Here is a 14,915-nt window from a genome sequence, read left to right as displayed (position 1 = left end):
GCCCCGTGAGCAGCGCTGCAGCTGGAGGCTGCGGAGCAGAGGGGTCAAGCGAGTCCCTCTGCTGCCAGCATCACTGATTGCTCCCACTGCCCTCTTCTGCCAGCACCACTGTGTGCCCGGCCAAGCCTGGCCGGGTCAAGGATCCAACCTGACCTCCAGTGCTGCCAGGGATGGGGCTTCTCCCACCTCTCGGGGCAACCTGGGCCAGGGTCTCCCCACCCTCAGCAGAAACAGTTTCTCCCTTCTCTCTCTCGTCTCAATCTCCCTCTCCCAGTTTCACCCATCACCCCTTGTCCTGTCCCAACAGCCCCTGCTCAAAAGCCCCTCCCCAGCTTTCTCAGAGGCCCCTTGAAGCACTCAAAGGCTGTACTAAGGTCTCCCTGGAGCCTTCTCTGTCCAGACTGAAGGACCCCAACCCTCTCAGCTTGTCTCCATGGTAGAGGTTCTTCATCCTCTCATCTTCCTTAGCAAACCAAGACCTGAAAACTCTGTCCCAACGCTGCGCAGGGGCCACCCTGCCCTCAGCAGCAGGAACAAAGCCTTAAGGAATGGCCAGTTGCTCCCCATAATGTCCCAGCAGATTCCTGGCAAGGAAGCACAGAGGCAAAGCTCTTTTTGCTATTTTTTCCTCCATGACAAGGAAAAGCACCCAGGGGCCTGGAGCAGCTCCCGGGCTCCCCGCTAATGGTCCAGGCAGAGACAAACAACATGCCAAGAAACAAGGCTGCAGTCAATAGACCTGCAGGAAACAGCTTGTTGGAGGCTGCTGCCTCGCTGGAAATATTCCTTTAAAAACAGCCACGCTTCCTCATGGCTTGACCGTTGTCTGCTGACAGTTCCCTCGTCAGCCTGGGCCCATCCTCTGGTTGCACCCACGGTGGTTTCATGCAATGTCAGTGTTGTTATTAGCTTTCAACCTTGCCAACACCGTGAACCAGCTGCTATCGGTGTAGTCCAGCTCCACCTCTGGGTTTTCTCCACCCCTTGGAACAGTTTTTAGTTTAAGTGTGCAATGTCTTTTCTAAGTCACCTTCCCAAGCTCCCTCATCACTACATGGAGAGCAGTAGGCATCTTCACAGGCTGTTTCTCTCCCCACCAGACGCAAGCTCGAGGTGGATGGGGGATCCCCCATCCACTCTGCCTTTGCTTTTGGAGCCAGTGAATTGGGGTGTCCCAGACAAGAGGTTTCCTCTGCACTGGAAGTTTAAATGGCTCCAGGTCAGCGAGACAATTCCCATCTCAGCAGTGGCTGCGGACAGTCAAAGTTGGCAAATTAAGGCAGTGAAAGTACTGCTTTTATTATTCCACTAACTTCATCAAAGCTTTTGGCACTTGTGCTCTAGGGCTTCACCTCATGCTGCCAGTGCCAGGAGAACCAGATCCATCTCCATCAGCAGAAGGTCTGCCCGCCACGTTCCATCCAGCTCCTGCAGAGCCACCTGCGTGTCTCTGTGCCAGGTTCCCACCATGCAGGTGACCAGGCTTTGGTGCTACCAGTCCTACCAAAGCTGAAACCCAGCAGCCAGTCGCTGCTGACCTTTTGGACTGCTCATCTTTTCCCACTGCCTCTGTGTTTTGCTTGTGGATTTTGAGTGGCCAGGCAAGCTGGCAGCCGGTGGGAGATGAGCCAAGGAGAAGGCAGCTGGTAGAAGTGAGGAGGAGGAAAGCCATTAGCACCCCAGCTGGAAAAGCCCCCGGCGAGATCGTCTCACACATCGAAGCGTGCTAAAGCAACGTAGTTTGGGGAGAAACAGCCTTAGCTGCAAACACACCACGCTGGGCTCTACCTCCTCTGCCTCGGCAGCAATCTGGTCTCTGCCAACGCAGCTCAGCCTGCAGGAGCAGCTGGGAACGCAGGCTGTGTGCTGGGGACACAAGGACTTGGGACAAAAAGACTTATTTTTCTGTTTATTTTTAATGCCTTATCCCCGTTAAGGCATCCTCCTTGGCCAGGGCGGGGTCCTGGATGATCCCTGGCTCTGACACAAGGCATCCTCATCTTCTGTCCCTCCTTTGCAGGATGTGTTTGACCCTGACTTGTCTGCAGTCCCACAGACATCTCTGCTTGATGCTAAATGTGGGACTTCGGGCATTGATGTAACAAACAATGCTGCTCTTGAAGGAGCCATCTGAGAGCAATTCCACAGCTTTCCAAGCACAGATCATGATGTGCAGGAGCTCTACCCCGTTTCCCAGCACCTACAGGGTCTGCTCTGGACAGGGAGGCAGCTCCAGCAGAGCTGGGAGCAGAAACACCTTGGACCAGTGTTGCTAAAACCGTGAGAGCTTCATTCTCAGACCTCTTTGGGTGGTGCTGAATCCCCTTGAGGTGCTGTGTAGGTGTTTGCAGGATGAGGCCTGAGTTTGCAAGCTGTGATAATTGTATTATATCGGCCTCATGCTTTGGGATAGCTAAAAATGTGATGCCATCAGCCAGGATGGGGTGAGGGCAGGGCTTTGCAAGGAAAAAGCAGCTGGTAATTCGTGTTACCTCCTTCCAGGGAGCCTGGCAGGGGACAGAGCACCAACCCAACACAGCTTTTTCCAGGCCAAGAAGCTTTTCTCTTTGAGGAAATACACCCCGAGCAGAAGAGAGGAGGGAGGAAGGAGCGCGGGGTGGAGGGGACCAGTTCACTTCCACTCTAGTGTGGAGCTCCGCCAGCCAAATAGCCACAGAAAACCAGTCTGGGTCATGATGGACCCTGCAGGTGCACCTGGGAGAGGTGTGGGTGGCAGAGGAGGATCAGCCCAGTGCAGAGTGGTGGTGGGTGTTCAGACACGCATGGAGTGGTTTGCTGTGCTGGTATGTTCTGAAGTTCTTCCTGTACTGAAGCGAATCATCCTGGTTTTTCAAACGCTGGCTCAAGGAAGAGCCCTCTCCCTCCATATCACAGTGGGTTTTTTTCCTCTCTCTCTCTGTAAACGGCCAAGCCTTGGAGACGATGCAGAAGAAGAGCAGCACATTAGGTAAATACCCACAGCAGCCCTGCACAGCCGGTGGCCCTGAAATCCTGCTGCTGCAGTGCTGAGACCCGTTCGAAGTCTTGCTTCTCCAGCCTTAAAAGTCCAGACTTGGAGGCCCAGATCTGCTCAGTCTAGATTTACGTGTGGAGGAGCCTGCTCACCCTACACAGCACCCATCTGACAGAGCAAGCCAGGACAGTGGGTAGCACCTTCCCATCTCTTTGGTCATTAGCATGGTCCCTGGAGTGGCTTTGGCTCAGCGTTTGTCTGGCATAGTTTGTGACAGCCCAGGGACAAGAATAGCCCAAGGACCACCCCAACAGGCAGCCTGGGTGCAGTTTGTGGAGAGAAGGGACTTTACCTGCGGGACACAAGCTGTGTCATGGCCAGAGAATGAGCCTCGGTGCCTTTGTTTAGCAAGATGGATGTATCCTTAGATCCCCCCTGTGGCCAGTAAAGAGACATGGGCACTTCCAGAGGTGGTTCAGGGAGAGCGGGGACGCTGCCGGACTGCCAGAATTTGGATGGGGCAGGGCTGTGCATGTCACAGCTCCTGACCACCTTGAAACCGAGATCCCAGGACGCCTCATCTGATAGTTGTTGACCTTGAAATATTCATGGGCAGGACAGAGCTCTGCAGCCGTAAACAATCTGGTCAGGGTGAATTATTGATGGTGTCTTTTCTTGTGCATACCCAGCGGATCCAAGACATGTCTGACAGGGTTCAGCCCTCCGCCTGCTGCTAATTATTCCCATGGGTCACTCACTCCAGAGCCGGGGTCGTTGCCAAGCCCTGGAGTTAAAGTTGGTGATGGAAATAACCAGGATGGGAGTCTGCGAGAGGCGGGACTCCTTGTGCCTGTCAGGCCTGGGGACCTCACGGGTCAGCCTGTGCCAGCCAGTGGCGCAGACACATTTGCTTGGCACAGTTGCTGCTCGTGGTGGCTTTGCGGAGCTGCTGTGGCTACAGAGAGGTAGAGATGAGACAGTACTGTGAGGTGCATCCCAGCACCATCCATCCTGCAGGGCTCTAGGAAGCTCAGCAAGGTTTGTGCTATGATCCCAGTCTTCCTCAGTTGTCCCTCTAGTCCAAGGAAGGAGGAATCTCCCAAGAGACGGTTACCCACACAGGATCTAACTCAGCCTGTGGATGTGTGTGTCTCCATCCTTGGTTGTTGTGGAAGATTGGTCTGGATGGTTCATAATCTTTGTAACCAAAGAAGGGTCTGAATTTGCTAACTCAAGTGTGGGACTTGGACACACATCTTAGGGATGTCACACACCAGACCAGTGCCTCCATCAGCATCACCAGACATGTCTGGGCCCTTTTCACTTTGAGAAAAAAAGATAGTGGAATGATCTCACAGACTTTCAGCCCCTGTCAAGTTTCCCCTGTTCTTTTTGCAACCCCTTCATTGTACTATTAAACTGACAGGGAAAAAAATGCATCCTGAGGGCCCCAAAAAGCGGGACAAGGGCTTGGAAAAAGTTGTCAAAGCAAAGAGCTGGGTGCTGCTACGAGTCCCAAGTCAGAGCTTCCAGGAGCTGTTAGCACCAGATCTAGATTCACCCCAAACTGTTCCAGCATAGGAGATCTCCCAGCTCTAGCAGGAGCAATGGGTGATGCTGGCTGTGCCAGGGTGGTGGTGGCTCTTGTGCTCTGGGCCAGAAGCGCAGATCTGTCCCCAACTGGGTTTTTCATGGGGACAGTGTGAGCAGAGCACCCTGGGCTGGGTGCATGCAGCTGAATTACCACCCATCAGCTGTCCTGGAGCACCCTGTGGCAGGGAACTGTGGCTTGGGCACTCCACCAGCCCTCCCTGGGAGGGATGTCCCTGCAGTCCCCAGGTCAATGTTTCCCTTGATGCCTCAAGAAGCCTGACACTGGTATTTTGTTTTTTCTGTCTTTCTCTTCGGTGCCTCACTCAGGATTAAGTTTAACGATGGATACAAGTCTGTAGCAAGGTACCAAAATGTCATGACTGGTGGGACCATGGGATTTTTTTTTTTTTTGGAGGGGGGTGGGGGGTTGGGCATGGTGCATGCTCTCATCCCAGTCCATCCCAGCCACCCCATATCCCATGAATATGTGACTCTCCAGGATCGTGACGCCCAGGATTTGGGATACAGGCCAACCTGGTTTGAGTTCAAAATCTTCCTTGTATCAAACTAATTCCCGAATCTTAAGCCAGGAGAGCAGGGTCCACACCTGGGTGAAGCTGATGCTTCATGCATCGGCATCATGGCCCTTGTCTGCAAGTGCAGGACAGCACATATGGGTGTTCTGGAGCTGAAGCTGAAGCCTGCAAGGAAGGAAAAGCTGTCTGGTAGCACAGGAACCCTGCTCTCCCAGAGCTTCCTGTGGGACTCAGACCCACCTGCAAACCTCCTTCCATGTCATGGTGCAAAGGAGAGGTGGGTCCTGTGGTGCCTTTAGAGCCTTGTCTCACATAATATGATGAGAATCACCCTGTCTGGAGGGCTAGTGCACTCCCAAAGGTGCCATCAATAAGAATACATCTGCGTGAGTAAATTTATCAGGCATGGGTGAGTCCAGGACAATGATCCCAGCCCCAGCCCATCCCTGTAAGTCTCTTCTTTGCTGCTTCTCAATATTTTTGAGGGAAGGTGCAAAAAATGCAGAAGAAACCTACAGAAGAGCGTTGTCCTGCCACTGGCAAGCAGGACCTGGGTGGTTGAAAAGAGCTGTGAGACAATGTCTCCTCAGCACCACGTAGTGACAGCTGAGGTCAGAGTGGGACCTTCCCCTCTGGTGCCCATTGCCCTAAATGAACCTTCTCAGTGACCCTCCCAGGGGTCCCTTCCCCTGTCCTGGTGTGCTCCCATGGGCTGTGGGAAGGGACGTCTGTTTGGGGCGGGGGAGGGGGTGTTTCTTCCTCACATTCATCCTCCCCGCTGTGTTTCTTGCAAACAGTGAAGACCCTGAGGATCCCAGGTACTGGGCATGGTACCCCTGCCTCGTGCTGGCCCTTTGGGCATGGTCTGTGCATGTGTGTGACATGCGTGTTCATGTAGCAATTCCTGCATGGCGAGTGGACCCAGGGAAAGGTCCTAAAGGCCTTCTGTCCTCCTCTTATTGGGGGAAGGGCTTTCTGGTACCCACCCTGTCCCCTCCTCCCCGAAGAGCAGGGCTTCTCTGTGTTCATTCTGTTCTCCCCCATGCCCAACAATGACACGTTGCCTTCTGCTCAGGGGCCTTCCAAAGAAGCTTCAAGAATAGTATTTGTGTGTTTGCCTGGCCCATCCATCCCCCATCCATCCACTCCGCCCAGTGCAGTTCTCATCATCCACCAGCTTGTCCATCAGTCCATCTCAATGCAATGCTGTGCATCCATCCGCCTCATTGAATTTCTTCCCCATCCATCACTATAATCCTCACCATCCATCCCTCCATCCATCCATCCATCCCTCCATCCCTCCATCCATCCATCCATCCATCCATCCATCCATCCATCCATCCTACTGTGCTACTCTTTGTCCATCCACCTATGCATAACACCAGCCAGCCCAGTGCCACGCCATTTAGCCATCCATGCTTGTCTTGTGCTCTCCCTCCTCCCTCCTCATTCCAGCACCACCAGTACTGTCACTATCTGTACCCAGTTCCCTGATGGGTTAGGAAGTCCCGCTGCAGCAAGATCTCCCTGTGGCACTCTTGTGAATGGGGTTTGGGTGATTGCGTGGTGCACGTTGCTGAGGGGGGTTTTGAGGGGAGAAGGTGGGCGAGGGCCTTCATCACTGTGGCTGGATGAATCACATCTCAATGAATTACTCTTTGTGATTGCAGAGCTAAGGCTAAGGGGAAAGAGAAAAGACACCTCGTGTTACCATTCAGGTACCCTGATCCCCCCCATCAGGCACCCAGAGCCCAACCCAGGGCTGCCTGGAGTCAGAGAGGCACCTTTTGCAGTAAGGGTTGGTGAGCCAGTGTTAACTGCTCCACCAGGTCCTTGGAGAAGGGTCTCCAGACCTCTCACATGGTGCAGTTGTCTCGTTCAACCAGGCACTAACTAGCCAAGTGCCCAGGACAGGAACACTGTACATTGCTGCACATGGGAGCCAGGAGAGCAGAGGGACACAGGAGGAGGAAGACACAGAGCAACGGCAGCCACAGCAGTGTCCTTGCATCCCTCCTCCAGGCAACGTTTACTCCAGTGGAACAAACGGAAAGGATGCAGACACAGGCACTGCCCTGTCACCCACCCAAGGATGTTACTTCCCATCCTGGCATGGGGCTGGGACCAGAGCCTCTGGCACCCTCAGGGCAGTTTTGCTGGGTACTGGTGGAGGAAGAGTTTTCCAGCCTGGCTGTGGCAAGGAAGGGTCTTGCACCAGCACGCTGCTCAGGGAGATGCAGATGCTCATCCCTAGAGCGACGCCAAGGGCTTGTGTGTTCAGCCCCCGCCACGCTGCGGGGTGGGACTGTGATGAGCCAGGGCTTTGCAGGGAGGTCCAACCACATCCACAAGCTGCAGGAGGAGGCATGGAGTGATTGGAATCCTCTCCCCACTCTGGGCAGGGGCACCGGGGCAGCTTTTACGCTGCACAGGAACTACAGCTGAGCTGCTGGCATTACTGTTTGCCTGCTGAGCTGGCAAGGGAATGGTTTCTGCTGGTTTGCTCTCGGAGCAAGTGTTGGTGCCAGGAGACGGCAGAGATGCTTGTTCCAGAGGCAGCTTCTGGTTGAGTTTCCTTGGCCATTTCCCAGCCCAGACTCTAAGCTGATCCCTGCCCATGCTGGGCAGAATAGGAGGACCCTGCTCTTCCCGGACTCCCTGGCAGTGCTGAGTGCTTGTGCTGGAGCTGGTCTTCTGCACTTCAGTTCTCTAAAAACCCATCCAGCAACGCATCAAACAAAAATAGGTGGGTTTGGGGGGGTGATTTTCCAGCAGCTCAGTGCACAAGGAGCTGGATCTTGATGCTCTGAAGCCACCCTCCTGTCCCATGACCCCAGTAACAAGCTGTAATTAAAACCCAGCCCTCTTAATTACTTTCAAGAGCTGGTTAATTGCCTGTTCCTCCCCTCTCACATGTGCATGCAGGCCTGACCCTGCTCAACTGGCCCCATGCACATCTCAGGGGATGCCCAGCACCTCTAGCTGGGCATCCTCCTCATGTGGGGAGTTGTGGTTCCCCTCAGCCCCTCCAGCCTAGCAGAGGGTCATACAGAGATGTTCTCCACCTAAACTACAGACATGGGCAGGACAGGACAGGGGTGTTTGGGGTCAGCCTTCTAAGTGAAGGTTGCCCATGACTGTAGCCTGGGGATGGGCACTTAGACCACTCATGAGGAGCAGGGAAGCTACAAGAAATGAGCAGCTTCTTCTGATGTTATGGTCTGAATTGAAGCAGTTGAAGTGCACTGAAGCTTGATTGCCTTTTGTCCCCTCGATGCATGGCCACTGGCTCCAGCAAAGGCAAAGAGAAGACCAAGGAGCACAAGTAGGTTTGCTCTCCTCATTCCTTCTCCTCCCTGCTTCCAGCTTTCCTGCTCATGCTGTGGCTGATCCCGTCTGTGGTGTCCTCTCCTCTTCTCTAAAGCTGAGCCTATCAGCCCCAGAGGAGCTTGGGTCTCTTGGATGTGTGGCGTGAGGCCTCAGAGCCTGCAGAGAATATTTACCTACAGCAAAAGCCAAGAGACAGGCTTGGAGTGGTTCCTGATAGCACTGGAGGGAACTGTGAGGCCTCAAGAGAAGTCTGGCTCCCATCAGGTTTGGATGGGTCCTGGTTGGGGGAAGAGTTTACCAGCTTCAGTATGGACAGCCTGGCCAGGGCTCAGGGCAGGAGAGGGTCTGGGTGCAGGTCATCAGCACAGGGGTGGGCAAAGGGGGCTTAGCACCAGCTTCACAGCTCCTCTGCCCACAGGTCAGGCTGCCACATTGTCCACACAGACGAGCTTCTTCAGCTTCTGCCTTTTTCTAATCCCAGCTGCTTGTATTGATGCCAGACCAGGCTGTGTCTGAGCCCTGTCCCACCAGCAGCATCCTCCAGCTCTCTGGCTTAGCAGATCTGCTGAAATTTAAGCTCGAGTCTCCTGCAAGCACAGACTGGTAGTATCCTGTTGTTCAGGGGATGATCCCTGCAGGGCACGGCCCTATCAGTGAGGTCTTTTCCAGCTCATATTTATTGCACTGCAGCTTAAGGACCGATTTATGGCAGTATCTTACTGATGGACCCTCCTCATTAATGGCGTAAAGCAGAAGGCAGAGGTGAGGTGGGGGACGAAGAAAAATGTCTTCAAGCAGTCAGGAAAGAGAAGACAGACTCAAGAAAAGGGCGTAGAGATGTCCCTGCACCGAGCAGCCTGGTTCTCACTGGCTCCCCTCCTAGTTTGGCTGTGGGGGGAAGGGGGAGAGTTGGGGTTCCCCGGGCTCGAGGTCCCCACGGGGCTGGCAGTGGGGTCTGTCTCCAGTACAGGTGGGACAGCTGAAAGTCTTGTGAGCACCGGGGCCATGGAGGCAGTGCCCAGCTGATGGGCATAATTCCTGCAAAGAAATGAGCTGTCGAAACCCCCTTCCCTGCTCCCAACTCCCCAGTAAAAAGCAATGATTAAAGTGTCCTTCTTAGCCATGAATAATTAACCAGTAACCTGCACTGTATCTTTAACTAGAAGCTGGCCAGGAGAGAGGCTGCTTCCACCTCCCTGCCCGTGCCTCAAAGTCTGTCTGTCCTTCTGTGCTGTCCTCCTGGACAGCCACACAGGCGAAACCCTAAAGGACAAAGCTGAGGACGAAACTAAACACAGGGTGTGAAGATAATTCATCCGCTCAACCCCATATTAGACACCAGAAAATCCAAGTGGAGAGTGCTGCAGGGGGCTGGGTGGAGAGTCTGGTGTCTAATACAGGTTTAAGCTTGCTTGGAGGCTTGTCCCTACTTGGGAACAGGGTTGAGATGTTCAGTCCTGCTCCCCCAAACTTCCAGTGCCCCACTCTTGACCCTGTTGCCAAACTGGGTTGCAATGGGCCTGTTTTGGAGGGGAACATGTAGATGGGTGGCAACCTCTTCTCCAGCATCTCAGATCTTCAGGAAACCAGGCTAAACCCAGGCTTTGGCAAAGGCGCAGGGTGGGGGTGGGGGTTCTCTAGGTGCTACCACGCAGCCTCTGTTGGCATCTCAGGTTCACGGGTCCTCATGTAATATTCATGCCGGGATGGTGTCAGGTCTCCAGCAGTGCTGGCTTCCCACCCGCCCCATCGGATGTCTGGCAGGATCAGCGAAGGGGCTGGCGCGACCTTTGCTTAATGCTGCAAAGCCCCTGCTGTGCCCGGAGAGGAGGCTTGGCCAGGGTCCCCATCCCTGCTTGGTCCCCACCTGACGTGGGGCACGGCTCTGCCCGTGGCACTGGGATGGACGCTCCGCCCTAGACGTGCCGCTGGCCGCTCTTTCCTGTCTCAGCTGAGCTCTTCCAACGTCTCCTCTTGGGGAAAGCCAAGCCCTGGACAGCCGGCACGTGAAGGTAGTACCCCTAAGGGATGGGAAGGGAGGTGCATGGGATGTCTCGATGTTCACCTGGCTTGGAAAAGGTGACAGATGGGGCTTTGGGGACAACGGGGAGCTGCTGGGCGTCTGCCTCCAAAACATCTGAGATGCCTCCTTCCTCATCCTTCCCTTGCTTCTTCCCTTCCTGGCACGTACCAAGTATGCTGCCAAAACCCGCCTTTTTTTCCTTTTCTCAGTGACCTCCAAACTCCATTCTTTCTTAGATATTTGCCTTCAGGGGCTCCATTCCACTGTGATAATACCAGTAAGGGCAGTGGTGGAGGAAGGAGGCAGCGCCAGATGTTGTAACTGCTGCGAAGAGCAGCAGAGAGATGTAGCCAGGATGTGGGCATGGGGACAGCACCTGAAGTTTTATGCCACGGAGGGACCTTGTATCCTCATCTTGTGGATGTCCTAGAGGCTATTTCCCATTTCTGGGGCTTCTTCTACACTAAAACTGTGGCTGGGGACACGTGAGAGGCTCTGCAGCCAAGGTCCCCAACGTGTTAACTGCGGCTCAGCCGGCAGCGAGGGGTCATCATTCTGGGAGGGGATGGAGGGTGATGCCAGCTCCCATGTCCATCCTTCTGGAAGGAACTGGTTTGGGCTGGTACTGCTAGGATGAGTCTCAGAGCTTGCTCCTTGGACTGGTGCTTAATCCCTGTCTTGTCCCACATGACCCAACACCAGCTTTATCAGTTTCCTGGTGGGGCATCAGATGCTGTGCTAACCAGGCCCCAGAGCCCATGCAAGGACTGTGTAACTGTGGGTCCTGGTAGAGGACCAGCACTGACAGTGTCTTCCCTGCAGAGTCCCACTGGCCCCATCACCAGTTGCTCTCCTGCTTTGTGTAACTTCCCAAGGAACTTCAGAATCCCTGGGACAGCTACAGTGGTTTTATCACTGACCATCCACAAATTGTCCATGTGCCCACTCTGGGGCTGGCAGGACCTTTTATTTTCTCCATTTTCCAGAAATTAGTGGGGAAGAATGGAATGTAACAGCTCCGGGAGGTGCGTTGTCGCAGGAAGGGGCTGTGTGTTGGCTGCTGGAAGGGAGCTCAATGGTGGGGAGTGGTGGCACAGCAGCATTTCAAAGCCTGAGCTGTTACTACAGCGTTTGCTCTTAAAAAAAAAAAAAGAGTTTGCAAATAGCTTAGAAGTGTTCCTTCCCCTGTGGCACCTTGAGGCAGATGTTCCCTGGTGGGATTACAGATATGGAAATGTAGCCCCTGTCTTTCCTCCTCCTATCCATTGAGAACCTGCCTGTTCACTGAGGACCCTGTGAATTAATCACAGCTACCAGAGCTGTGAATTAATCACAGCTCGAGGCTGTAGCGTTGCTTTAGTCCTAGTTAAACCTCAGCTGTAAATAGTTCCTGGATCATCTGCTGGCCTCCTGCCCCAGTGGGTTCCCTCTTCCTTGGTGAATATATTATCCTCCTGTTCCTCTTTGTTTTCTCCTTGTTTGCTCCAGCTCTGTCAGTAGCCTGTGGACTTCCTGAGGTATTTCAGACAGCAAAAGCATCTGGATGGCTGCAAGGCCAGGACTTCTTTGGTTTGCAAAACAAAAGTGTAGCTTCATCCTTTGGCCCCAGTCAGATGTGACCAAAGCTGGGGTTGCGGGATCCCACGCTGTCAGTGCTGTCATCTGGCTCATGGACAGTGCAGCCCAATCCTGCTGCATCCAGGGCTGGTGCTGAGCCCTGCTTCCCCTGTCCTGGCAGCCAGTGTGGAGGGCAGGTCCAGGCTGGAGTAGAGGTCAAGGTGTGGAGGGGAGGTCCAGGCTGGTGGTGAGGTTCCCCTCTTGCTTTCAAGCTGGCCCAAGAACTTGCTCATCAAACTTGCAAGGTTTCTGCAAGGAGCAACTCTTTCAGATAATGGGAATTTTCCAGTCAAAACAATTCCCCTTCAGCTTTACCACCTTCTGCTTTTGGGACAGTCCTCTTCAGTCCCCTCCCCCCCACCCCCCCAAGTCTGCCCTTCAGTATTATCACCCAGCCTGACTTGTTCTTCTTGCTGCTTTCAGTTTTCCAGATGCCATGGAGTGTTCTTCCTCTTGAGGTTTTCAGCTGAAGCTCCACACTAAAAATCCACATCGCATCCAGCCTCCATAACCTTCACCAGGGTCACTCAGAACCTCCCCCCTCTTTGCAGCAACAGCGTGCACATACCTCCAAATTACAGGGAACCATCTCCTGAAAGTATCTGCAGGGCTTTTATCGCCTTTAACAGTCGCTGCCTGGGGTCGTTTCTCCCACAGCCTGGGCTGATTGCTGAGCTGCAGCCACGGGCCGTGCCCCACTGAAGCATCTGGAGCTAGAAGTTGTGTGTCTTGAACTTTAAATGATTAATATATTGAAGCGATGGATATCATTAGAAAGCAATTTGCCAATCTGTAATTTATCAGCCAGCCCAGCCCCAACTGTGCTGCGTGAATGCAACTCCCGCCAGGTCGGGGAGCTACGACTGACCTACCTGCTGCTGGTGTTCACCACGCTGGGAGGGGGGAAATTCTGTTGCTGCAACGTGCTGCTGAAAAACCTCAGGATCTGCAGTGGATCTGCTGATCTAGCCAAGGAGAGCACTGATTTTTCACAGCAGGGTGGTGGGGGAAGTGGTTGGATGTTTAAATTTCTAGAGAATGGTGGAGGCAGCAGCAGAGGCTGGGGGTGTGGGGGAGGAGTTTGCTGGCCGCTAACGCTGTGCTCCAGCCTTGTCTTTTATCCCAGATTATTGCGTTCCCTGAGAAAAGAACTGAGACCCAAGACTCCAAGGCAGCGTGTTGAGCTGCCAGCGTGGCTCTGCCCTCCTTTGTCTTTCAGCTGGTGCTTCCTCTCTTCCTTTTGAGCTGTAAAGGTTCCTCCTGTTCACACCCCCAAGTCCCAGAAAACAGCACAAAAAATACAGTAATTAGGGTTTTTTTTCCTCCCTCTCTTCTTCCAGAGCCGGGAAAGGAGTGTTTTTAGCCATGAAGCTTGGCAAGACACGCCCAGCGAAGGATGACCATCGGAAACAAGGTATGTCGATCCTGGGAGGAGGGTGTTCCCTGCTCCAGTGCCACTTTTTGGCTCTCCTCCACACCCCAGGAAGCACCCAAGACACCCCTTTGAAGTATAGAATGATTTGGGTTGAAGGGACCTTTCAAGGTCATCCAGTCTTGCTCAGATGCTCTTTCAGCCCGTGAATTCTGGGGTGTTCTTCATTTTTGGTTCCCTTTCTGCCATCACAAAGGCCCCGGTGGGGTAATGTGTCACACGAGGCAGTGCCTCTTTCTCAATCCCTTTCTCAGCAGGTTTCTGTGACCTGACCTGGTGACCATTGTTCTTGGTATTGTCAGGTGAGGTTGATGGGACATATTAGTTACCTTTCTCTTCGCCTTTAATTATTCACTGAGTGGAAACAACATGAGATGTTCTTTTGTCTCCGTTATGCAGATGAACCCGCTGTTTTGGAGGCAGAAGACCTGGACCGAAAAGCCATGAGACAGGGAGGTGGACTGGAGCCAGACACCATCTCCTTGGCCTCTGTCACTGCTGTCACCACCAATGTCTCGAATAAGAGGTGAGGCTTGTGCAAGCCGGGAGGTGAAGACAGGCTGGCAGACACCTCACAACGACGTGTCCCCTGAGAGGGGGGATGATGGGAACCACATTGCCCCATGTAGCCACTGGTTTGGGGAAAATACCTGACCTGCTACAAAAAGCACCCATGTTCAGCGGGGTTTCACAGCCCCCAGGGTTTCTGTTCCTCAGGTTCAAAGGGGGAACTCGAGGGGTGACCCTGCAAAGGCTCCATCACAGCTTGCAAGGTCATCTGTGGTTTGACTGAGGGTTTCTTCTCCCCTTCCAAAGGTCCAAGCCAGACATCAAAATGGAGCCCAGTGCTGGGAGGCCAGTGGATTACCAGGTAGGTAATTACCAAACTGTGTCCCCGACCTCAGCTCACAGAGGTCACAACCCAGCGGGTGGAGGGACTGTTTTGCAGGGAACAAGTTCATGCTGAGTTTCGATGCGCTGCACTTCCAAAGCACGACTTCCCCAGAGCCACCATTTAAATTATCGAGCGACAAGCTCAAGATTAAGTAATTAATTGGCTTTGCTCTCCACTGTGTGAAGCCCAGAAAGCCCAAATTACCCTGTGATCGAATCAGGCTGCCTCCAGCACATTTCTCTCACACCGTGAGCTTTCTGCCTGCTGTTTAGTATGCAGGACTGGTGAGCCCCGGCTGGCAGCAGGTTGCTCACTGGATTTCCTCGGGTAGGCTGGTGCGTGGCTGCTGTTCAGTGATGCTCCAATCCTGCCGCTTTATCCAGAAGAACCACACGTTTAGTTTCCCAAGTTCAGATGATCCCTGCTGTTCCCTCTTCTTTAATTAGTTGGTGCCAGTGTGACTCATAGATTGGCTCCTTTTCTCATTTTTGCAGTTGTGCAGAATCAGCAGCGGG

At 53.6% G+C, this 14,915-nt stretch overlaps 1 protein-coding gene across 1 annotated transcript in view; it reads left to right on the top strand.

Annotated features, from left to right (window-relative positions):
• LOC104493520 (otoferlin-like) overlaps positions 1-14,915 on the top strand; it is a gene marked incomplete at both ends in the record, with an annotated part of 59,890 nt that overhangs the window by 29,960 nt on the left and 15,015 nt on the right. Inside the window, 4 exons of the mRNA XM_010136220.1 lie at positions 8,399-8,428; positions 13,414-13,487; positions 13,905-14,031; positions 14,322-14,376. Coding sequence (XP_010134522.1) covers positions 8,399-8,428; positions 13,414-13,487; positions 13,905-14,031; positions 14,322-14,376 — 286 coding nt within the window. The remainder of the gene's footprint in view (positions 1-8,398; positions 8,429-13,413; positions 13,488-13,904; positions 14,032-14,321; positions 14,377-14,915) is intronic.

The sequence above is a fragment of the Buceros rhinoceros genome, unplaced genomic scaffold (genome assembly GCF_000710305.1).
Source record: "Buceros rhinoceros silvestris isolate BGI_N320 unplaced genomic scaffold, ASM71030v1 scaffold3760, whole genome shotgun sequence".
Taxonomy (NCBI): Eukaryota; Metazoa; Chordata; class Aves; order Bucerotiformes; family Bucerotidae; genus Buceros; species Buceros rhinoceros.
This window is presented reverse-complemented; position numbering and strand designations above follow the sequence as displayed.